This window comes from Hydractinia symbiolongicarpus, chromosome 4 (genome assembly GCF_029227915.1).
Source record: "Hydractinia symbiolongicarpus strain clone_291-10 chromosome 4, HSymV2.1, whole genome shotgun sequence".
Classification (NCBI taxonomy): domain Eukaryota; kingdom Metazoa; phylum Cnidaria; class Hydrozoa; order Anthoathecata; family Hydractiniidae; genus Hydractinia; species Hydractinia symbiolongicarpus.
The window spans coordinates 962,560-988,666 of record NC_079878.1 but is presented as its reverse complement, the minus strand read 5'-3'; the positions used below and the strand labels follow the sequence as shown (position 1 = coordinate 988,666).

General features: G+C 35.8%; 2 protein-coding genes across 2 annotated transcripts; one reads left to right on the top strand and one right to left on the bottom strand.

The window, feature by feature from the left end:
- Nucleotides 1-124: 124 nt before the first annotated feature.
- LOC130640777 (40S ribosomal protein S26-like) lies at nucleotides 125-4,682 on the top strand. The gene is made up of 4 exons (XM_057447320.1): nucleotides 125-264; nucleotides 1,553-1,730; nucleotides 4,290-4,420; nucleotides 4,515-4,682. Exons 1-4 carry the CDS (start codon nucleotides 190-192, stop codon nucleotides 4,650-4,652), a joined length of 522 nt encoding a protein of 173 aa, XP_057303303.1. The 5' UTR covers nucleotides 125-189; the 3' UTR covers nucleotides 4,653-4,682.
- A 1,879-nt stretch (nucleotides 4,683-6,561) lies between these two features.
- LOC130640765 (centromere protein F-like) lies at nucleotides 6,562-25,538 on the bottom strand. Its single transcript, XM_057447307.1, has 12 exons — nucleotides 25,434-25,538; nucleotides 22,993-23,254; nucleotides 22,344-22,521; nucleotides 20,936-21,015; nucleotides 20,428-20,829; nucleotides 19,509-19,663; nucleotides 17,716-19,246; nucleotides 10,301-16,984; nucleotides 9,045-10,062; nucleotides 7,823-8,007; nucleotides 7,212-7,431; nucleotides 6,562-6,997 (listed from the first exon to the last, which is right to left on the bottom strand). The coding sequence occupies exons 2-12, from the start codon at nucleotides 23,245-23,247 to the stop codon at nucleotides 6,861-6,863; spliced, it is 10,845 nt and encodes a 3,614-aa protein (XP_057303290.1). The 5' UTR covers nucleotides 23,248-23,254; nucleotides 25,434-25,538; the 3' UTR covers nucleotides 6,562-6,860.
- Nucleotides 25,539-26,107: the final 569 nt, after the last annotated feature.

The window sequence follows — 26,107 nt, the reverse complement described above, 5'->3', positions numbered from 1 at the left end:
AAATAATAGAGAATTTAAAAACAGTTAAGTGTTTTCTATGTAATTAATTTGCCTTTTAGTAATTATTTTGTTTTATATTTATACATGTAGCAATAATTTTACTGGGATGCATAAATTTCTACATGAATTTTAACAACGGACGCCCATCTCCTGTAGTTTTCAGCTTATTGCCAAACACGGCTGCAAATAATGTCGGGCCCATGCTTCGGAACGTTCTCTTTCGGATATCTCTCTTTTATATATGTACCTTCGGTGGCAAGCATGGTAAGAGTGCAAACTGATCGTTTATTTAGAGTTATACAAGCTTTATTAACGTGACAGAAAATTTTTATTACAAAATTTGTTCATACTGAGAATTAGATATGTATTTGCCAATTTAGCGAGCTAGAAACTAAAGAAATGTAGCCAGTACCTTTTTATCCTGGATAGAAGAAATTCCTTGCGTGATTAAAAACTTCATTCTGGCAGTTACTGTGTCATTTAAACGGCATCTTCTACCTTACCTGCACTTGTCATTTAATCAAACTACAGTGTCTTAAAATTAAACAGGATTTGATTGGTGTCAGTTCTTCCTGTGCAATATCAGTTGGGAAGAGGCTGCCAACTTGCCGGAAAGTGCCATATATGTTAGGTCGCCATCAAAAATATGTTATTTCGCGTCCTCCGACTGACTCACTTTTGGCTATAAGACGGAAAAAACATGGAAAAAACTTTTTGATTCAAACAAGATATATTTGAAAAAAAATTTGTGAGAACTAATTTTCCCTAAATTGACAAAAATAGATAAATCCACGGCTCAGCCTGTCCTTTATTACCTGCATTTCGTGTCTCGCTAATGCGGTTACGATTTTGCGTGACAGACAGATGTATATGGGTATTATAATATAGACTTGCAAAAATTAATTCCCGTAAAAATTAATTTCTTTAGGGTACTCATGGCAAGTTTACAGGGCCCAGAAAATCCGGTCTCCCACACAGAGCACGACAGCTATAACCACTAATCTACGGCACCACAAAAAAGGCACTGTAGTTTACCAAGACACTTTACCATAAATGACAGGCCTTAAAATTTATGGATTCTAGGGAAACGATCCATCATTACCGCGATTTGAAGCTGACGGAAACAATCAAAACATTTTTCGTTTCTTCCAAGTGGACCTTGTGGATAAGTGGAGATCCATTTCATAATCCCCCTGGTCAGTGACAAGACCTACTCTATAGTAAAATATTATAATATAAATATATAATATATATTATAATATAAAATGATTATAATTTAAATATTCTCCAAGGGAAACGATTTATCCTTACCAGCTTTATTGATTCGCAGAAATGTTGCAAAAACAAAACGATCGTTTCTGCCAAATTTTCAGGCCTGACTGACTTGTTTCAGTTAAACGCAAGTTTAGCAAGGGTTTTTAACAACAAGTTAAAAGGTTCTTGCAATCATTGTGTTATCTAAACATGGAATTGGCGTTCAGCATGTATTTTTCAATTTGTAAGTCACCCTAAAATTGTTCAAAGACAATTTCTCATTATTTTCTTTTTTTAGACACAAAAGCGAAGGAATGGTGGACGGAACAAAAGTGGCCGTGGACACGTCCGATATGTCCGATGCACAAACTGTGCCCGATGTGTCCCCAAGGATAAGGCCATCAAAAAATTTGTTATAAGAAATATTGTTGAAGCAGCTGCTGTGCGAGATTTAAGTGAGGCCAGCGTTTATGAAAGTAAGATATTCAACATTTTTTAATTCTTGTTATGCAGCATTGTTTTAATAATGAGTTTGTTTTATTGCATAAAACAAGGTCTTAAAATGATGCTAAAGAACTAACTATTCTCCACCGTGGGCTCAGGTGCATTTTTAATTGAGTTACCATGACTAAAAAATAGTGTACATTCAATAAATATATTGTCGTAGTAAAATAGTCGAGTTTACATTTGTTGGTACTGTATTGAAACCAACTGAAAATTAAATAAACTAGTCGTCAGGTTCGCCAGTCCTTTTTATACTGTGCGTACTTGTGCAGCTAAGCTACCATTTTGCGTGACAGACAGAGAGACATATACAGGTATTATAATATAGACTAGTCATTAGCCCGTGGAAAAGGTCCACGGGGTCGCCAGTCCTTTAAATTTACCCGTTGCAACAAAGTGAACAAAAATATGTGTTGTGTTCCCGTTACGGGCCGCGGCTTTCGTGGACACACAGGCAGACAGACGACGGTTATTATTAAAGAGACATTGCCGAAAACAGCTACATTGATCACCAAAAGTCAGAATTAATTCCTGACTGAAATGCTTATAGTGACAACCATCTCTTCCCCCCAGGACTATGTGTTACATTTTAGTCCTTTTAATAAAAGCTATTATTTTCTCTTAAAATTAAAATTGTTTTAGCGAAGAGAGTACACAGTACATTACAAGGGAGTATAGTGTTTTTTTATTAAAACGTCATTGAACTGCGACTATGAGAAGTTGTTGAACTTGGATATACGCAATCTTTCATTTCATGTTTTACATAGTAAACACGCAGTAAATAAATTTTTTTGTGAAAAATAAAAACCATGTGGAAAAACAATTAAACCAATACACTCCTGTGTAATTAGTTTACCTGATGACTGGAAAGGGTCCCCTGACATGTTACCTACTTAACTTTACCATTGAAGTATCGTTTAGATGGTCAAGAAACAACAAATTTTAAATAAGTTTGCACTGTTTGAGTTGTTTTACGTTATTTATATGTAAAATTTAATAAACATTGCTAAATAAATCACTGTTCTCCACCGTGGACTCATGTGCATTCTAAATTGAGTTACCATGACTAAAAAATAGTGTACATTTAAAATCATGACAGGGTTGTAAAGCATTGATATAATGTTTACTCTAGCCTAGTTAAGGGAGTTGGGTTTTGTTTAATGACATGATGATACTAGTTATCAAAGAAAATAGTTCATGCAAAATTCACCTTCATAGCCAATTTGCTTGTGTTTAGTAATAAGTATGCATTTCCAGTGGTCTTGTTTCGGACCATGGATCATGTTTCGTGACGTAGTTCTTTTAACCCTGATATATTCTAAAAATTGGTGAACACATGTTTTCTAACCTTACTGATCTGTTACTGACCAAATAAAAATATTTGATTTTTTAATTAAAATTAGACAGATGTTTTTCATACTAAACAAGATGCAGGCGCTGCATAAACTATCTCGCTATTAAAAATGCACAACTATGAAACATCCACAATGCGACCCAATTCTACAATTTCTGCTAATGGTTAAAAGTCGCGCGATTGAAACGTTTATGGTCTTAAACGGCATTTAGGTGACAAAGAATTAAAATTTTGATGTCACCATCATGTTAGCATACTTTTTTGTTATCTGTGCCAAATTTTGTCGAAAATAAAGTAGTTTTAATTTCAGACCAATTTTGGCCTAAAATGACATTTAGGTGACAAAAATCAAAATTATGATGTCACTATTATGTTCAGCATACCTTTTTGCAATTGACCATTTGGGACATTTAGTTGGTTACGAGTTGGAAACCTATCCTCGCAGGCGAGATAGTAAAAAGAAAAAAAAAAGTAAAAATAGTTACCAAGATAAGATTCGAACACACGACTACTCCCGTGTCGGTGCTCAGAGAGCCAAAAATTTCCATTTTAGGACGGACAGCTGTATTTAAATACTCCTCGCAGGCGAGATAGTAATTAGGTTTTTCCTGACTTTCGATTTACCAAATTTCTTGCATCCACAAAAATTTATTCTGCAATATCTCTTTTGAGGTCTCTATCCGCAAAAGTTTATTCCGCATATTCCATTTTTGGGCGTACAAATTTCTTACTTTTTTTTATAAACAATTGATTTTTTCACTTTGCCCTAAACATTGTTTAGCTTCTCAAAACAAGGTAAATACATACTGCAAATTTACAGTGGATAAGTTAGGTAATCCAATCCGTCAACCTTTTTTTACTGAAATCCTTCGGCTGTATAAGGAAAACTAGTTATATTGAATCTGCACTGTTTGAGTAATTGTGCATTATTTATATGCAGTGATTAATAAACGATGCTAAATTAATCACCATTCTCCACCGTGGACTCACACACCTTTATTGAGTGCCATGACTAAATAATGGTGTACACACCTGTAAGATTGCACACCTGCAGATTCTTCATCTTGAATTTCATTTTTATTCTTTTTGTCTGCAACATCATGTCATCCTGTCGTGAATGTTAGTTGTCTGTAAATACATCTTCGTCACTTGTAATGTTAGTTCTGTTTGTTTATAGGTTACCAACTTCCTAAACTGTATGCAAAATTGAGCTACTGTGTGAGTTGTGCTATCCATTCGAAGGTTGTGCGTAACAGATCTCGAGAAGACAGAAAAATCCGTACTCCACCGCCAAGATTCGGAATGAGGGTAAATATTAACGAATCGTTGTGTATTGGCTACAATTTTTTTTGTTGAAGTTAGTCAGAAACAGCAAACATAAACAACATTTTTCTTTTTTCAGCGTGATGACAACAGACAGCAACGTCCAGGACAGACACCTGGAGCGCCTGGTGCACCACCTAGACCATTTGGCGGAGCCCAACAGAGACCATTTGGTGGAGCGCAACAGAGACCTTTTGTAGCCCCACAAAGAACGTAGCTAGTTGAAATAAACTAATTAACGCCAAAATTCTGTAGTTGTTCGTCCTCATTCTAAACCCAAGAATTCAAATGTCTTTTAAATTGTGCAAGTGGAGATAATCAGCGTCCACGTTTGCGTTTAGCTTTTACAAATATATTTAGTTTTGTCAAAAACGGAACAATATTGTTGTACCGTATTTATTTTATGGATAAACCGTTTTGCGCAACATCTGTGTCGTTTCTTGTGCACGTGTTGCATTGAGGTGACGGTATACCTTGATTTTATCAAAAAATCGATTTTTTTTTATTAGTTTTTTATACTTAAGAAACGACGATCGTAATCAGCACAAAGCCACTTTAATTACGTTCTTATACCTTTTATCCTTACAAAACGAATTTTTAAAAATAATTTTTCTTCCACACAGCTTTTCTTCGAAAAATTCCGTTCCCAGTACTTTTTTAATATCTCTGACTTCAAATTCTGTTTTTTAAATTTATCATTGAGAATATTTTTGCGTTTGTTGATGCGTCTGCGTTCACTTGCGTTTTCTAGTTCACACACTGCAAACGTGAATGCAAACGCAAGACAAAAATTTTCGATATCTTGCTTCAAGCCTTTGCTTGCGTGGAAGGTGTTAACTTTCTTTTTCTTGCGTTCGCGCTTATGTCACAAGGGTGAACCAGCTTTAAAGCATACTTAAACTCATGTTCTTAAAAAAATGAGCATACAATTAGCATATTTCCAAGTCTGTCCCTTACTTTTATTTCTTCCGAAATTAAATAAGAAATACTGTTACACAAAGAAACACTGTTACACAAAGAAACTCTGTCTAAAAAATAGCCTGAAACCAAGGCGCTCATATTAAACGCAATATCATATATCCAAATAAGTCTTAAAATTAGGCATAATTTCAAGCTTAAATGGGCAAAATCTTATCGTATTGTCCTCTAGCCCAATTTACTCGTATGCTTATCAAAAAAATAGCTTTTAAAAGTCATCAATGAATGTATTTTGAATATGCTGTTAATTTGTTCTTCGTCAACTCTGCGTTCTTGTCATCACTATTGTGTAGTAGTATAATTATTAACTTCCTTTTGGTTGACGGCCAAAAACTATGAAGTCCCGAGCAAGGTGTGAGACGAAAAGAGAAAAGAAAGAGTACAGTCTTCTTGTAAAGAAGCTCCTCGTGTCATCGAATGTGATAAAATTGATAGAAAACTGTTCTATTCTCAGTTTTGTAGCATTGAAACATGAAGAATATACAAACATGTTATTTTTTACGTAGAAAATTATAAATTTTGCGGAATAAATTTTTGCGATTGAAACCTAAAAATTTTGCGGAATAAATTTTTTTGCGATTTTTGGCAACTCACACAAAATCGCATGTTTTTTCCTAAGGTGGTTGGTATTCTATGTGATTACTACCTTCGTTCCCAGGATAGTTCGCCTAAAAAAATTGTCTACTCATAACAGACACATAAATTTGAAGCCCGTGCGGAAATTGTCATTTTCTATCAATCGTGTTTTTACCACTCTCGTGTATCTAATGTAAGGTTATTGGGACCATTGTTTTCTTGCAATAAAACGCAACAAAACAAATATTTATAAACGAATAATAACAAAACTTCGAATACACTTAAGGCAAAATTCAACAAGCCGTAGATTAACTTATTTAGCAGGAAATGGATTTCTTAAGTAATTCAAGGTAAAGGTCGCCCTATGTGATGCCAAATCTCGCAGTAACTTTGGCAAGAGCTTCTTTAAATTGCTGATGCAGAGAAAAGAAAAAATGTTTTTTTTTTATGTCTTTAGCTTGATCTTAGTTTAATTCCATCCGCGTGAGTCTCATTTCCATCTGTCAGCTTTTCAATATTTTGGGGTGACACGAGCCAGAAAACACCGGTACGACAAAAATACGACAAAATAATTAAAATATAAAATGTTTAATTCTGGAAATTTCATTTCATTCTGGATACATTCTTTTTCTCGCCTGTACCAGAGCGTACATATACAGTTGAATTATCCACTATGTAAGCAGTGGATACGAAGTTGATACTAATCACACATATTATAAACATTTCAAACATACAGAAAATCAGCCTCGTTTCCGTGCTATTACCGATGTAAAATAATTAGGGGAGGCTGGAATTGAGGGTTTCCAACAAAATCATGTGCGTAACAATTTCGTTAAAATGATAAATATTTACATAAAAAATAAATAAAACACTACTGCATATTGCATTTTTCTTCCTGTTCGCTGTTACCATCACTCCGTAACGGCGGACGAGCTTTTACGGAATGTTTGCTCGTAACTTCAGCATCTGCGTTACGAGTCGAATTTAAACGCGTCGCTCTGCAGGGGCCTATTTAAAAATGATATGTTAGAATAAAGGACAAAACTTAATTAGGACTTTAGGAGAATTTTGTCAAATCTTTTATACTGGGTATTTAGTCACCCTTTCAAAGGATCAAAGGCGGCCAGAACTTATAAACAAAGTCTCGTGTCACCACCGACCGACCGACCGACCGTCCGACCGACAAGCAAACAGACAGAGAAGAAAATGAACAAACTCTTACCTTGTTGTACGTTTTTATTACCAACTATTCTTGTCGGCATACCAAGATCCCGATGAGGCTTTTTCGGTACCGTTAGAGAAGAGTTTAAATCTGTAATATTTGTCTTTTTGGGGGACAATGGTGTCGTTTCTTTGTCACGTGCACGAGTAACACGAGCATGTGCTGGATTTTCTTTCGTAGGGTGAGAAGTGGTTGAACCCGAAAGTTGCTTCTGCAGAACCTATGCAAGATAATAAAAGCATGATTAAACAACCTCGTTTTTATGTTTTTTATGGCGTCAAATAAACAAGGTTGCAACCATATCTTAAATAGATTAATGCTAAATAAACTTTTTTCTGGATTTATTTTTGCGATTTAATAGGAAAATATTTTGTTTTAAAGGATTTATTTGGATCCCAAGTAATTTTTTTATTTATTTTTTATTGTTATAGATTTATTTTGTGAGATATCAAGAAACGCTTTGCGAACAAATGTTTTTGTACTAAGGTTTCCATGAGCTTCCGTGCGATAGTTATTTTAACGAACTCCAATTTTATGATATACTATGCGGACTTATTTTTACAAATTGTATCTCTCCCTCTTCTTTCGGTCTCACTTAAGGTCTCACTCACCTCGTCATCAGAAGAACTGGAAGGCATCTCTCTACTGTATGGTTTACGTGCAAGCCTCGTCGACCTTCTTCTTCCGCTTTGATCAGTAGCCGACGATGGTGAAATTTTTGTCTCGTAACCATTAGAATGCTCAATCACGGTGTTTAAACGTGTCCTCTTCGAGTTGGCTTTTGATGACAGACTCTCTAAGAAAATAAGCAGTAGAAATAAATATATACACAGTCAACTGGAAAATTGGAAGTCTGTACGGAACTAAAAAATCCGTTTCTAAATCACAAGTAGTAGTCAAGTTGCCTACACATCTAGATTCAAACAAACTTGCTTAAATTACACAGTGTTCTATCTATGGCACATTCTATGGTTAAGTGACATAGCGCTTCTGAAACATCTGCAGTGCATCTTTTACCCCCTAACGGGTTAAACCCCGCCAATGGAACTTGGTGAAATATGACATGGCATAAAAGAAATATAGTGGGAAAGTTCAGGAAATTTTAGTATACACGACTTATTTAAGAGCACGTGCACATTATCATGCTTCATAATGATTGGTTTGTATGTCACTTTTGTTCGGTTAATAAGGCGAGTAAAAGTTCCAGGACGTGATCTGGGTCAGCAACTGACCAGACTGAAAATTTGCAAAGTTAATTTCGAGTTTAGCCTCAAATTTACTCATTTTTTCAGTCTAAAATCTAGGCGTAATATTCAAATTTTAATTTCGGCAGTTATTTGCTTAAAACAAGAAATATGTTTCCCGATAATGATCAAGTGAAAGTAACCAACCAATCAGCGCGGTCAGTATTCTAACCACAGAACAAATCGTTTGCGAATCAGCGATATTTTTTTTGATATTTCTAGTTGTTCTGGTTTGAGAACACATTCGTTATTGGAATGAAACCTTAGATTACCCTATAAGTACATTTAACAACAAGTATATTAATAAAGCAAAATATTGATACTTGAAAAAAACATCATAGCTTTGACGCAATGTTCCTGATATTCTTGACTTTTTCTGACATTTTGACAATTTAAAAAAAAAATTCTCACATTCCTGACAAAGTGTATCCCTGAACATCTTAGCAGAATCGAAGCTTAGCAACGGAGCAGTATTTTAAAAGTTTAGCTACGAAAAATCAAAGAGTTTGAAGTGGAATTACCCCGCCCTCTTCTTAAGTGAAAAGAATGGAAGCAAAGTTGTATAAAAAAAGTTTACACCTGTACCAACCTGTAGATTCCATACTCCGTTTTGGAGTCTCAGATGACTTTTTCAGAATCCCTTTAGCTTGAGATTGCACTCGCGACGAGTCGGTTTGGATGGAAGAGTTGGTTTGGATGGAAGAGACATCGTTTGTAGAATCATCTTCGCTTGACAACACTTTCAAAGAAGATAAAGATCTCGTTAAAGGCGATACCATGCTGTTTTTTGCAAACGGATACGCTGCTAAATCTTTTTTTAATATCAAATTTTCCTTTTCAAGCAAGGAAAGCCTTTTCATGGTTTCCTCAAGTTTTAATCGCAATTGATCGTTATCCTTCATTAGGGAAGACAATTTTTTACTGATTCCACTCATTTCAATTTCGTGTTTTTTTGTTGCGCTTTTTAACGCATTCTGCAAGTCTTCGTTTTTGAATTCCAGCGTGATATATTTCTCATCCGAGGACATTAACTTTTCACGCAAATCTTCCAGTAATTTCTCGTTTCGTCTTGGCTCTATCGTCAAAGCTTTTAAACGTTTCAAATCAACGTCTTTCTTCTCGCAAAGCGATTTAAAGTTTTCACATTGTTCTTTTAGTTTACCAAACTCGCGACTTTCCTTTGCCTTAGCTCTTTCGTAATCATCTACCGTCTTCGCAAAATCTCCTCTTAGCTCTTCATTCTGTAATTTAGCCCTCTCCAGCCTTTCTCGCATCTCATTAATTTCATCTCCGTTAAAACGCTCAGCGGGTGCGGTCACGCTGGTCACGTTTTTTTCTTCTTCGGATGTTTTCAATAGCTCTTGGTACGTTTCTTTTTCCTTGCTCAGTATATACTCGAACTGTTTACACTCCTCCTCTTTTTGTGAGATCGTTTTTTGAAGATTTGTAATCTTCTTTTCTTTTAGCTTGATATCATCGAGAAGATCTTGGTTACGAGTCTCGTTTTCTTTTTCTCTCTCGAGAACAAATTGTTTGGATGCTTCAACTATACGAAGTCTTTCTTCTTCAACAGCTGCTTCCACCATCTGCTTTTTGTCCTTTTCAAGCTAAGAAAGATGCATTGACAGTAAAAACCTTTTTTTGTATAGCCCACTAGTTTTTACTCTACTTGCTAATAGATTTATAGTAACCAAGAAAATATATAGGATTTGCCGATTGCTTTTCGCAGTTACCATTTCAGTTAGCATTATCATTCGTTGTAAAATTTTAACCATAGAAAATTATAAAAAGACCGGAGAAGAGTATTTAAACAGGAAATGCAAAAAGAAAACAAATTAACCATACCTTTACAATCTCCTCTTGTAATTTGAGTATCTGCGAGTTGAAATCAATAGTTTCGTCTAAGTTAGAATTATCTGAAGTAATATCCTCTTGGGAGGAAAGCGCGCGAGAACGCATTAGACTTTTTTTAATTTCTTCTAGTTTTGCCTGCTTCGAGGTATGCATCTCTTTCTCTAAAGAGAGTGTGTTTTCGGCTCTCGTGAGATTTTCCACGGTTTCTTTGAGCGCGTTTTCCTTCGTTGCGAGTTGACAGTTAAGCGAATTAAGTTGTTGCTCAAGTTCACTAATTGAGAGATCTTTCTTTTCCATATCGTGTTGTAGTTTTTTCACTCTTCGCTTTTCTTTCTCTGCTGATTTCTGCGCTTCTACTAGACTTATATTCAAGTTTGAAATCTCCGCTTTGTGGCACACATTGTTTTCTTTCTCATTTCCAAGCGCTTCCTCCATCTTACGCACTTCCTTCTGTTTAGCATCTAACAAGGTTTGCATCTCTTGTAGTTTGATGTTTACTTGGTTCAAATTTTCCACGTTCTTGTGTTTCTCTTCATTTAACGTGTCGAAACAGATTCTTAGCTTGTTTACCTCGCTCTTGAAATGGTCCCTTTCCTTTTGGACTTGGTCATTCAACTCTTTTTCTCTTACAGTTTTACTTTCTAAATCATCCAACCGTGCCTTACAAGTTTCTAATTGTTTTAAAACAGTTTCTTTTTCTTCCTTGGCGTTGTCAAGTTTAGTGGATTTACTCTGAAGTTCTTCGTTCATTTCCAACTTGACCGTGGTCAGATACTCAAAAGATTCTTTAATTTTCCTAACTTCTTCTTTTAATGTTTTGATTGTCTCTAGATGAGTTTCACTCAACTGTTCAGCTTCACATCTAGCCTTCCGTTCAGCTTTCAACAATTTCTGCGTGTCCTCTAACTGCGTGGCAAACTCCTCTTTCATGGTTCCAGCGTAGCTCAATGCATCCTCAGATTCTGTCAATTTTTTTCTAAGAGTTTCGATGTCCTGCTCGAGTTTTCCAATCTTAAGGTCTTTCTCGCGGAGCCAATCATCTTTTTCTACGACGTTCTCTTTTAGTTCATTCAATTCCTTCTCAACGGCTTGCTGAACCTCTGAAGTTTCTCGCTGAAGACTTTCACATAAAGAGTTACTCTGCAACAACTCTTCTTTTAACACGACTTGTAATGCTGCCCTTTCTTCGAGAACCTTCTCCGTGTCTTCTAACTTTTTAGTCAATTCTTCTTTGTCTACCTTTAAGCTACTGATCACTTCTTCAGCTTGGTTCTGCTCACGCGAAAAGTTTACCAGCTGACTGCTCAGATTTTCTTTTTCCGCCGACACATTTTTATACAACTCATTGATTTCACAGTTTCGAGTTTTCAATTTTTCTTTTTCGTCGATTAAACTCTGCACTGCGCTGTCCTTATCGCTTAGAACCGCTTTTAGTTTGATCGACAAATCGTCGCCATGTTGAATAGCTTTTTCCGCTCGTTTTTCTTCTTCCTTTAACTTGTCAGCGAGAATTTTATTTTGCTTTTTTAAATCTTCTTTACGTTCAGTTAACGTAGTGATGTCATCTTTTAAAACGTTCAAAACTGTTTTGCATTCACCTAACTCCTCACTCACTTCTGCGGTCACACTTTCAGCAGAAGATAACTTATTTACTAACTCCAGTTTCTCACTTGTGAAGCGTTCGATATTCTCTTTTAAATTAACGGCAAGTTCGTCCTTGCAGACCTGCACTGACGAGATTTCATCCCGCAATTCGTCGACTTGTTGTTGAAGACTACGTTTGTCGCATTCACAATCGTTGATCATAATTTCATTCTTTTCGATCTTTTCTTGAAGCTTACGAATATCTTCCACGTTAGAAACGCATTCGGTTTCTTTGTTTTGAAGTTGCAAGGTCAGTTCTTCGTGTTTTCCCAGCGCATCGTTCAATTCTTCATCTCTTTGTCGTAATAAACTTAATACTTCGTTTAATTTCGTCTCTGTGGCTACCAAGGCGCTTTCAGCATGCTCCAACGTCTCTTTGCAATTTTCTAACTTTTCGCGAGTGCTAATGGCGTCTTTTTCGAGTTGCAAGTTTTTTTCCTCGCTTTTGGTGAGTTTTTCAACGAGTTCATCTCTTTCTTGCTTTATCTTGCTAACTTTTTCCATCATATCTCTAAATCTAGTCTCTAAATCAATAAGCTTACGGCTTTGTTCTCGAAGGTTTCCGTCAAGATCAGACTTAAGGTTGTAGAGTCCTTTTAACTTTTCCTTTAATTCAGTGTTTTCACTATCCTTTGCTTTTAAAGCTAGATTCACACTGTCCAATTCTTCTTTAGTCGTCGATAATTCAGCTTGTAAAGATATGCGATGATCTGTCAACTTCGAACATTGAATTTCCAATTCTTCCTTCGCTTTGCATCCTGTGTGGACTTCTGACTTCAAAATTTCGTTCTTCTCTTTTAACCTGCATTCTTCGGCAGTCAAAGTTTTGATCGAATCTTCACAACTTTCAAGTTTATTTTTATCTTCTTTAATCTTCTCTAAAAGTTCAGTGACTTTATTATTTTTTTCCTTGATACATAGTTCTAAGGATTTCATCGTTTCTGCCAACGTACTATTTTCCGAGCTTAACGAATCTACACGTGCGTTCAGTTCACCCTGAATCGTCTCTTTTTCATTTCGTGCTTCAATTTTCAAATCCTCGATTTTCTCTTGAAGCAGCTGATTATCGTTTTTAAAAGAACTTAACGAAGCCCTAATGTCATCCGCCTGCTGTTCATACGTGGTCACGGCGTCTTCGAACTGTTGTGTTAAGTTTTTAATTTTTTCTTGAAGTGAAGTTGCACATGCCTCTTTTTCCTCTACTTCAACATTAAGCTGTTTTATAACTTTATTTTTCTCTAACAACGATGTTTTCTTTTCTTCTAACAATCCATTTACTTTCAAGATGACTTGCTCTTTTTCACTCAACAGCTCCTTAAAGTTTGCCTCCATGTGTTGCCTTTCTTGTTCAGATTGTGTTGAAGACAACAATGTTTCCTGCTTTAGATTTGTGACTCGACTGGTCAGTTCAGCAACTTCTTCGCACTTTTTTTCGAGTTTCTTCTCAGTTTGCAATAACGCATCATTTAAATCATTCAACTGTTCTTCATAGCACGACTCTATTTCTTGATTCTTATTGGTTAACTCCTCACTTTCCTCGTTCAAACCAGAGATTAAAGTCTCCTTTGCGTCGATATCCGCTTTGAATAGGTCGGCTTGCTGCCGACTTTGAAATACAGAACACTCAAGAGCTTTAATCTTCACAACCATGTCTTTTTCCAAGGATTCATATTTCTGCGTCACGGTTTCGTGTTCTTTGCAAGCTAGCTCCAATTTTTGAAGGGTGTTATTTAGGCTTCCCTGCAAGGTAGACATTTTGTTTTCACATTCACTACGTTCTTCAGCATGTCGACTTTGCATTTCTTGCAGCTCGTTCTCTCGCTGTTTTAAGGCTGCTCCAAGCGCTTCCGACTTGCTTTCACTTTCCTGAAATATTCCCTCCTTCGTAGAAAACTCTTCCTCCAATTTTTGACACCGGCTTTCAAGAATCTCCTTAGCCGCCTGCAAATCATCCTGTTTTTCCTTTAACCTCGCCATTTCACTTTCAAACCTTTCTATCTCGCTTTGATGATTCGACTCGAGAGAAGTTATCGCTTTATCCGCTTCTATCATTCTTTCTTTAAAAGTCAAACCTTCAGCATCAATCTGACTCATGGCTGCACGCAAATCTTTGCTGCATTTCTCAAGCTCTGAGAAAAGGTGCTCCTTTTCACATGTCACATTGGATAACTGCAGCTGAATGTTGTTGAGGTTCAATCCTAGTTCAGCCATACTTTTTTCCTTTTCCGAAAGAACTTCCTTAAGTTCACTGATTACCACTTCTTTATCGCGCAACGATTTTTCACTCCCTTGCACATTCTCGTCATAGTTCGTTTGCAGAGAGTTATATTGCATGATTTTAACTTCCAACTCTTCTTGAATTTCGCGGTGTTTCTGTTCGAACTGTTCTGTTAAACCTTGAACAACTTGTTCATGTTGTGCATCGCGTTCTTTCAAAGTGTCAGTCAAATTTGCGACAAACGACTTCAACTTATGAACTTCTTTCCCATGGCTCGTCTTCAATTGGTCAAATTCCGTAGAGGTTGTTTCTATTTCCGCGTGTTTCTCTTTTAAGACGCCCTCAAGTTCCGCCATCTTTTTACTCCATTTTATGCTGTCTTGAGTATGTCTGTCTTGCTCCTGCTTCAGTTTATTTTGTACAGATTCCATTAACTCAGCGAACATTACAACTTTGTTCTGCAAAGTATCATTGCTATCCATGAGAGCCTTCAGTTTGCCTTGTTTTTTGTTTAACGTGTCTTGGTATTGTTCCACCTCTTTTTGGTGGCGAGCCTCGTTTTCAATCTTTTCATTAGACACACTGTCATGTTCCTTTCTAAGCTTCATGAGTATCTCATCCGTTTCTTCAGCCTGGTTTAACATGTCAGTTAAGCTTTCTTCTTTTTCACTAAGACTTTCCTGCAATATTTTTATTTGATTTTCCAAATAATTCAAACGTTCCTGTAATTCAGCGTTTTCTTTTGAGAGTCGGGTAACCTCGTTTTGATGCGCAGTTCTTTCCTCTTCAAATCTGATTTTAATTACGTTTATAGTATTGAGATGCGTTTCAACAGAAGACTGGCATGCAGACATTTGTACTTTCATTTCACGTATTTCATCTTCCTTTTTCTCAACTTCATCATGATGATGGAGAGCATCCTCCTGCATTTTGTTATTTACTTCCGACTGGAGCGTTCTCGCGTTTTCAAGGGAAGCTTCAGTATTTTTTAAACATTGTTTTAATTCCTCCGCCTCTTGAAGTAATTTTACCCGTTCTTCTTCTGTCAGCATGAACTTTTCGTTCGCTGAAGCCAACATGGACTCCGCCAATGACTTCTCGTTTTTAAGCTGTAAGATCTCATCCGCAGATGATTTTAATTCAACATCTTTTCTCTTCATCGCAATGCTTAATTCTTGGAATTGACATCGAGTGTTTTCACAATCAGACTGTAGCGAGTTGCATTCTTCGGTTTTATTACTTAAATCACTCTCCAATTTATTAGCGTTAACTACTAGAGATTCGATTTTATCATTTAATGTATCGATATCAATCTCTAACTCACTTAATTTGCTTTCACCGACACGTATCTTTTTCTCCAGCTCCTCACTGTACGTCTTGGACTCAGTATACATTGCCTCTGTCATTTTGTGCTTCTCACCAAGTTGCTGCGTTAGACATCTTTGTTCTTCAGATAGCTTCTGTTCAGCTGCTAACTTTTCGTTTAGTTCGTCCGATTCTTTCATTAGCTCTTCGACTTTTTCGAGTAACTCTTCGTTGTCTTCCTCCCTAGTTTGAAGCAGGTCGTTCGCTTGCTGAAGCTCACTTGCGACAAAAGACATCTTACATTCCATGTTTTTGATTTGTTCATCTCTGGACGTCATGTCTTTATCATATGCTTCATTGTTCTTTTTCATTTCCTCAGTCAAAGTAAGAAGCGAATTGTCACGATCGTCGATCATACGCAACTTTTGTTCTAACTCGCCGCAAGCGGTGCTGAGTTGCACTTCAACATAGCGTTTATCGCTGCTCAACTTGATGACATGTTCTGACGATGCTTGCAGTTCTTCTTCAAGTTTTGTAACACGTTCAGAAGCCCGCCGCAACTCTTCTTCTTTCTCTTTCATCAAACTATCCAAGGCGTTTAATTTTTCTTCTAGATATTCAATCCTTTCGCGTAGCTCTTGTATTTGTTCAATTTGCTGTTCTACCCGAGTCATCAACTCTGCAATCTTACCTGACGACTCTGAAGACACACAGTCCAATTCTTCTTGCTTTTGAAAGAGAGCTTCGTTGATTTGGTTGAGATCGTCTTGTGTAATTTCCAACTGGGCTTGCACGTTGTTTCGTTCTGTCATGAGATCTTCATAAGATTTTGTCTTCATCTGCATGTCATCCCGCAAACTCTCCACCTGCTTCGTCAATTCTTGCACAGCTGTGTCTTTGCTTTGCAGAAGATCTGAACTTTCTTCGAGTTTAGCATTAAACGTTTGGTTCTCTGTTGAAAGTTGGTCTCGTTCACTCTTTATTTTTTCGTAGTCAATACTAAGAGATGACAACTCACTTGACATGGTGTTATATTCCTTTTCAATGGTGGTAGCCTTTGTTTCAAACTGCTCGTTTTCACTTGTTAATGTTAAGACACTTTCTTCTAGTTCTTCATTCTTCATGGTGAGTTCGTTCACGGTGGATTTAAGTTCTTGTTCCTTAAAATGATGTTCTTGCTCCAACTTGACTTGATTATCTTTAAAAGTTGCAATTTCTTCCTCTTTTACTTGAATAAGCGAGCAAAGTTCTTCATATTGTTTGGTCAACTGGCTGTATTTATTGGTGACGTCTGTCACCTCGCTTTGCATTTCTTCAAATTTGGTGTTCAGCTCGTTCTTCTCTTGCAATAAGCTCTCGCGATCCTCCGCCATCATTAACATGTTGGCTTCCGTTCTCAATTTGATTTGCTGGAGACCATCAAAAGATTCTTCAAGCGACTGAATTTTTTCAAAAAGATTTTCTTTTTCCTTCAAAACGAGTTGGATTTCCTCTTTAGCGTTTCCATACTAGAACGAAAAACTTACAAGCTACATAAAAGATGTTTTTTGGTAGGGAGGTAGAGCATTTTCATTATTTTTATAAACAATTAATTTTTTGCACATAGCCCTAAACATTGTTTAGCTACTTAGGGAAAAAACGCCCCTAGCATTGTTTACCTGGGTAAGATATACGGGACGAATTGTTTTTATTTCCAAACTATTTTAAAATGAGACAAAACAGCTAAAAGTCAGAACATAAAAATTTGCAAAATATTCATTCAAAATATCACTGTAAGTTAAAGTTGCAAAGTTTATCTCGCACCATGGACATTGTTTGTTATTCGTTTAATGCAAATTGTTTAAAATTTTGTAAACAAAGTGCAAAAGTTCATGGAACTCTCTCACATTTTGACAACTGCATTAAATGGAGATCGAACTCACGACCTCTTTTTTGACTTCTAGTTGACGTGGACAAATTTGCTGACCGTTACGGTGTTTAGTTTGAATATATACAAAAATTTGTGTATGTACGGCGCATCAGGCCATTTTTGGTGCTGTGTGAGCCCTTACAAAGCTTTAGAGCGTAAGCGCAAAATTTAAACGGTATCAAAACGGCGGAATACCCGCCTGTATAAAACCTCACATTGCACAAACAACCTCTAAAAAGATGGACGTCTTCGCATTGTACGATTTAGCTCAATGAAAACAAAAGTTCTGCGCCTAAAATTTAAAGAAAGTAAAAACAATAGAAGCCTTACTTGTTCTTGGAATTCTTTTTCCATTTTGTTGAGTTCCATACATTTATCATGCAATGCTTGATGGGATTGATCCAATTTCGTGGACACGTCCATACATTTTGCTTCCAAGCTCTTCTTAAACTCTGCCTCCTCTTCCAAGCGTCGGGATAGATCTTCACATTCAGCAGTCATTTTTTGCACTTGATTATCCCTCTGCGTGACAACCTGTTGCCTTTGTTCTGCAAACTCAAGCAGCGAGTTTTTTTCTTCTTCTAAATTGTGGAGTTTTTCACCCATTTCATCAAGCAAACCTTCCTTCGTGTTTAGTTCAACCTTCCATTCTTTTTCTTTTACCAATACTGCTTCCAGCTTGCTTGTCTTCTCTTCAACAGCTCGGTGCAGTTCACCAACACGACCTTGCAACTCATTTTCTATTGCTTTCACTTCGTCGAGACACGTCGATAAGGTTTCGATTTCGGTGTTCTTTTTGTCAATTCTCCCTTCAAACTCTTGAAATTCCTTCTGATACTTATTCCTTTCTTCAGTAATCCTCCTGATTGTTTCATCCACAACTTTTAGCTGTTCTTCTTTCTGAGACAACTTTTTCACGGTGGCTTCGCATTGCTCGGCCAAACAGGACAATTCCCTCTCTTTCGCTTGGAGAGCGTTTGACGAGCTGTTAAACTTTTCTTTCAATACAGACAGCTCATGGTTTGATTTTTCAACTTGAACTTGCAATAAATTATGCTGCTCTTTTATCACCTTTTCGGCGTGTTCGGCCCTTTCTGCAGATTTCACAAGTTCTAATTCTCTTTTTTCAGCATCTTTCATATGGAGAGCATATTCTTTTTCAACATCGGTTTTCTCCTTCTTCAATTTGTTCAACGTCGCTTCTGCGGACTCGTACTTATATTTGTACTCCTCCGCAGACTGTTTTTTAACATCAACTTCTTTACGGTACTCCTCAAGCTTCTGTAGGTGTTCTTGAACTGATTTCGATAACGAGCTATTGTGTTCCTCCTTTTCCTTCAGCTTCTCAGACAGCTGTTTTTCTACTTCTTTCAGCTTTGCTACGGATGTTTGATTGAGCTCCTCCATAGCTAAGCTCAACTGAGCTACTCTCTTTTCCGCATTATTTTTCTCATCTATGGCTTTCATGTATTTATCATTGATCTCTGCTAATGCTTTGTTCAACAAAGATATTTCATTTTTAACTTTATTGTATTCGTCCGCCATTACTGCGTTATCTCTCTGCTTCTCTTGAAGCCTAATTTCAAAAGAAGCTATCTGTTTCTTATGAGCCTCTTCCAGGTCCCTTTTCACTTCTGCCAACACGTGCTGGTGCTCAGATTTCAAGCGAGGCACTTCTTGTTTCAATTCTTCCACGGTATGAACTAGACTTTCTTTCTCGTGGTTAGCTTGAAAGAGATTACGTTCCAACGTTTTATACTCGCGCAGAGACTCGTTATATTTCTTCTCAACTTCTACTAAACTTTTCTGCATCTCCTTAACTTGGTCTTCAGCTAATTTTTGATCACGCGCCAATTCTTCCCTGAAATAAATTACTTAAATTTTCCAACAATTCTGAAAAGAGGTTTGGTACAAAACAAAACAAAATTTACTCAGCGTTTATCCCTGATAAAATGCAAAGTACAGCTTTATTTCAATAAAAAAAAGAACGGTATGAGGGGTAAACACTAGGTAAAAATATTTTCTAGGTGCTCATTTTTTCGTGCACCTTACTATATAAGCAACGAGGGAACTCATATAAATGCACTTCTATTCTGTTTTTAAAGTTATAAGGCAAAACAAACCTCATATTTTTTTCTTGTTCTTTTATTCTCTCATCTTGTGCTTTCATTGCAGCTTGTGTGTTGTGTCGTTCGCATTCATATTGCTGTTGAAGTTGCTTTATACTTTGATCAAGTTGTAAAACTTTGTTGTCCTTCTCGTCAACAGAAGCTGTGAGCTATTAACAAAGATCACAAACAAAACAGATAAAAAGAAGCTAATAATAGTAGGTAGCAAAACCAGAAACTGTACATCAGCAATTTTTTTTTCAATTTTAAAGTGATTACAGAAAATACCTACATTATAGGTATGCACTAAAGTAATGCGAAAACTAACAAAAGGTTGGAGTACCAAACATTAAAACCTATGGGAAGTTGATTATTTTGCAGCCATATCTTACTACGAGGCAATGTTTCATTACTAAACAGAAATATTTTAACACTATTGATATTTCAAAACTATAAGGTTCCCTGTAAAATGAAAAATATAGGTTTTTTAAGCTCTCTTATTCTGCCTTCAACGTTTTCAAAGTCTGGCAGACACCCTGATTCATGTGAAGTGTAAGGAACCTATACTTATAATAGACGTGGATCTAAACCTAAAAAGACAAAGTTGTGATATAATAAAATGTCAAAAAAATATGAAAGGGCTTCATAAATCACGTGTTGTTTTACACCATGTTTTTAATAGAATTTTTAAAGCCACACTCTTTTTCCGTGATTTATTTGATATTTCTTTATTAAGTTTTTTAGTTTTGTAATATTATAAAAAAAATAAAAAATAAATAAAAAGAAAGGAAAGAAAAGTACATAAAACAAATGTATAAAATGGTGCATGCAAGCCAAGATGCTCTCTCTGTAGGTGCAAAGTTTAGATTAGATCAATTCGCCATTAACTAAGTCCTGTTTTATCATGAATCCAGCAAACCAAACAGATTCTTACCTTGATAACTTCGTTTTCAGCCTTAAGACATTCACTTGTTTTCGAATTCAGCTCTGCTTTTAAATTTTCAAATTTCAAAGTCACATCTTTGCACTTGCTCTGTTCAGACGATATCTCGAATTCTAAAGATTTCAATTTCGTTTGAAGGTCAGTACATTTCGTCTTCCAGTCTGTGGAATCATTGTTGTTCACTGCACCAGTTGATCCAGACTTCATCTCAACATCTCCACCAAATATATCAAACGTACAGTGCTGAGAGCCTGTGCTGCTGTTTTTGTTATTTTTGATGGGTGTAGCTATGCTACAATCTAGAAGATTGCCAGATGGATGACCTAATGTGCTTGGTGGAGGAGCCATTGGCTCATCAAAGGAGATAAGTGTATCCACAACTTCTCCTGCCATCTAAAATTGTGAGAACGTAATCATGGTTATATAGTAATTACCATTAGAACCTGGTATTCAAGCATATGAATATTATCTCATCCAATAAACATCTTAATAAACTTACCTTTGAAGTTGTTTCTTTGTCAGATGAGAAAACATCGTCAGAACTACTTAACTTAAGACGTTGTTGAAGTTTTTGTAAATCTATAAAATGAACAAAAAAAACAAGTGACATGTGTTAATAGATTCATTTTTTGAAATGATGGTATATTATTTGGATATATAGCTTTTATATATCTTAGCTATAGTTATTTGAAACCTGATAAGCCGAAACATTTGTTACTGAATATCAACTGTTATCAGGTAGGTACAGTCTCATTTTAGTCTTTACTCACCGTAGACCTTTATCTACTATTATACCTTCATCAGGAAATTACATGTGACATATAAACTAGTTTAGAATGATCCCCACATTGATATACTGATTTATTTCCAATGTGTGCAAGGGTGAGATTATAGAGAATGAAGTATTTCCAGATTCAATGATGTACAACAGTGGTTCGTTAGAGATAGTTGAGAACTTCTGTTACTTAGGTGATATGTTGGGCAGTGAAAAGGGTGTTGGAAGAAGTCTTACTTGCAGGATAGGTTCTGCTGGGAAAAAGTTCAGAGAGTTACTTCCTTTGTTGACCAACAGAGTCTTGTCAATTGAGTTAAAAGGTAGATTGTTTGAGACTTGTGTAAGAAGTGTTATGTTGTACAGTAGTAAGACATGGGCAGTGAATCAGGAAGATCTTGACCGTTTATTGGAAGAGGGTCATTAATATACCCCGTCCAACCCATGCTAGCATGGAAAACGGACGTTAAGCCGAGAATGATGATGATGATGATGTCCTTTTTTAGTGGATTTCAGCAGGATAAAATCAACAACAAATCGTGAGCATGTTTAATTTTATTTCTTTATTTTTTAAATTTACTGAAAAGAAATCATTATCAAAAAATGCCTTTTTTAATCAGTCAAACAGAATTGATTGTGTTTATTCTTTGAAAAGCAAATCATGTCTTGATTCATTCATTTTACTTTGTGTAATTAAAAATTCCAGTCTACATACATCATTTCCAGGCTAAGCATGACATTTTCTGAGTCTTATGTAGACACAATACAACAATCCTTAGATTTCTGACATTGCTCTCATTTCCACAAACATTTCATGGTTCCTTGTTGCAATGAGTGCAACTCATTTTTTTTAGGATATTTAGGAGAATTTAGGAGGTTTTTTGTTTTTTTCAATAAAGGGGAAAAAACACATACAAAAATTTAGGAGTTGTTAGAAAATTTAAATTACTGAAAAGTGCAACTTGCAAACACAAAAATCGAGGATGTCAAGAAAAAGGTGAAGTGGTGGTTAGGTGACATGGAAAGCATGCAATTTCTAACTTGGGTGCAAATCTTGAAATGAAGACTTTTTTATAAAATTGAATTGTTTTACTAAAGAATAAAAAAGATTTATTCCATTAATAAAAAATAGTACCGTTGTCTTTCTGCTGCAATTGATCAACAACTTTATTTCTTTGTAACACTTCTCGTTCCAGTTCTACTTGTAATTTACTTGCCTTGGATACTTCCTTTTCTAAATTCTGCTTGTATTTTGTTAACTGTCCTTCTAAGCAACTTAATTGCGCCCTTTTAGCATCCAACTCATATATAGCCTAGAAAATAAAACACAGATGATTAAAACCTTGCATCATATGACTAAGGGACATTACTTGTAAAATTGTTAATTCCTTAATAAGTTCCACTCATATTCATTTATTCTGTTCAGACTTGTGCAATATTGAAAGGTCTTTCTATCAGCAATTTTCCTACCACTTTCCAAGATTGTCCCCTGATTTTCCGAACGATTCACTAATTTAACAATGTTTAGTACGTAAGTGTGAGTGCAAGTAAGTAAGTGATAACAATGTTGACTTTAAGGGTGGATGTTGTGTTTATATCATGCTTATCTGTGTTTTTTGTTAGAATTTTATTATAGCTTCTATTAGTTATTTCTAAAAAAAATACTTGCTTGATATATCTAAGCTACCGAAATAGTTCTTTATTTTTTATACAAGTTCCTTGTGACAAAGTAATGTACCCAAAACTGCCTAATATTTTTCTTTTAATTCGAAAATAATACTAACCTTTTCTCTATTTGCCTCACTTGTTCGGCATTGTTCTTCTAAATTTTGCACATCTTTCCTACATATAGCTACTTGCGACTTCTGCTCCTCAGTTTTTTTCTTTTGATTTTCGAACGCAGCTTCAAGTGATTCTACCTGAAATTTTTTCTGTTGTTGGTCTTTTTTCAACTGTTCAACACATCTTTCTAATCCATCAATTTTTAGCAAAGCATTGTGGGGCAGGTTATTCTTCCATTCGTCCTGTGCCCAACTCATGTTTAATCTAAAAATGTAAAATGAGATCTGTACAGGGACGGTATTCAATTAGATAAAGCCCAAAGACAGAGCAGCCACTTAAATACTAGATTCAATGACATACTTAGCAGTTGTTCATAATACAAACAACTTGGGATACGGCTCATACATTCAGATAATACAGGGGCAAAAAAAACAAGATGTTATTCAGCCATAACAGGCAGATTTTAATATAATTTTCCACCTGGTCTTAACCATGTGTATAGTCATTATTTCTTCTTTAATAAAAACACATATTTAAAAATTTTCTTTGTATTATTTCAAGGCTACACCACGGCCTTTCGATTCATCTTGGCACTTAGCAAGGCAATTCTGTTTGGTGATTTAAAGAAATAATAAAAAATCAGTCTTTTATATTAACATTAAATGTCTTGAAGTATGTAGTACCATAAAAAAGTATTAAGACTTTTTAAGGTGAAACTCCAATTTATTTTTTAGCTATGTAGCCCAATTAGGGTCCTTGCTCAGAAAGAAAACTCCCTGCAATAATAAATGGTCCACAAAATATGCTATCTCCCCTCTTCCTCCTACATAACTAGGGTTAATCCAGGGCTATGGTAACATTCACTTGTCCATATTGTCCCATAACTGCGATTATAACATGCCTTTAAAATTAATAGCAACTTTTTTATTGTGGTCCTTCTTTTATTCCTGTCAGGTCCTTCTTTTAATCTGTCAAATAGCTACAGAACTTGCGGAATAAAAATATTTTGGACTTATGTTCCACAATACAAAATTTGACAAAAGAATGTCCCTAGAGTTTGACAAATGAATGTCCCTAAAAAATAGGAGATTCTCAGGAGCTTTTACAATAAAATTAAGACATTTTAGGATTTTTTATAGCATTTTATATATAAGAAATCCCATAAGAAATTGTCACTCTAAATCCTATCATTAAAATCATTTTGCTATGTTAAATGTAATAGAACATATGAAGAGGGTGCCGATAAGCCGCAAAGGCCCGCATATATACGGGCGAGTTCGGGCGACTTTTCGAATAAATTGGCGTTTGCCCCCCGAAATCACCCGCACTTTCCTGAAATCGCCTGGAACATTCCCGAAATGCAATTCCTTGTAACAAACCATGCGGACGATATTTGTGAAGAAGGCGCCTAAAGAGAAAGAAGCTAATATAGTTTATATATAAGTTATTTATAAAGTAAACTTTATCAAAAACCATCAAAAACAGTTCTTTTAAGAACTTCACTACCACATAGTAAGTTTATTTTAATTTTTATAGTTTTTTTGAATCACATTAGTGTCTGTTTTTTTTTCTTTTTCGGGCATTATTCGGGCCTATGCGGGTTTTTTCGGGCGAATTCTTACATTTTTTTCAAAACGCCGAACTCACCCGAAAACACCCGCACTTTTTACGGCGTATGCGGCTTATCGGCACCCTCGTAACATATGTAAAAAGATTGTCATGAAATTCGAAAGAAATTAATGTTGACCCTATAATGCAGGTTTTTCTGGAAGAGCCCTGCAATAGCACGTCACATATACATACAAATTGGTTACAGTAAGGTTTGCTATTAAAAAAATGATAAAGTTTGGCAAACTTTAGAATAGATAGCTATTACAGAATTTATGAGATAAAACTGCAATGGAAATATGCATTGGTTGCAGAGGTTGAATGACCAGCAAAAAAGTAAAGCAGCACTGTATTTGTATATCACTCTGTTATTATATCATCCTGTTACATTCGGTTATTAAATATTCTGTATATATGTTATTCTGTTACTTATGTTCTAAATAAAAAAAACCTTAGCAAAATATCAAGATTTATTACCAAGCACACCTCTAGGGCACTTGTGTGCCTGCCACACATACTAAAAAACCACTCTTGATTAATTTCAACTTGTCCAGAGTAACATCTGATACAATGCAGGAGTTTGGATTCCAAGTACAAATTGTGTCAAGCAATGTTGTAGCTAGCAACACTAGCTAGCTAGTTGTGTACAATCAATCAAAGTTTCTTTATCTATAGCTAGCTAGCTAGCTAGCTAGCTCTAGTACTTAGCTATGTGCACAAGACACAAGAGATGTTTCTCATCAAATGATGTAGGGTTTGCATAACCATTGTAGAATTTATTTAGAGTTTGCAGCATTTTAAACAAAATAATTATTTAAAAAACTGAAAAGATTACCTGGCACTATTTTGATTTTTTGAACTATATCGCCATTTTCATTCGCGCTAAATTTTAAAATCGTGGTCATACCGTTAATAAAAAAATATAAATTTAAACCCAAATTTACTGTTATGGGGCGCGGGGCCACGCATGTGTAATCGTTACATAAAGCTGTTCTGCCCAGATTGCGAAAACGGCCTGTTTACAACCGGGACAGCCGGATTATACACATAATCTGATTATGTTTTTTTTTGCACTGGTTATGTAGTGGTGACCGGATTATGAACGCTGATATAATGGCTGGCCAGGCAGGTTGTGATTGGCATTTTCTTCGAACTTTTGTGAATTAAACATTCTCTGGAAGATAGAACACCCCTAAAAACTAGAGATGGCGGAAGAAAAAAGTCTCGACGTAATTCTTAGTTTAAAACTAATCTTGTAGTAAATACATTTCAGCATAATATACTTTGAAGTAACTAAATTTCACGGAACCTAAATTATTCTTTTTGCGGGAATTAAGTTTGGTGAAAAGTTATTAAACTTGCGAATCCCAAAATTTAGTATTTGCCGCGAAATTTCGTTTCATTTGAGAGCAACAACAACTTTGCCACCAGGGCTATTCGCTTGTCAGAAGTGATGACGAATGATATAAAAGCGGTCGGCCCCGATTACGTTCGTTCTATAAGTCTCGA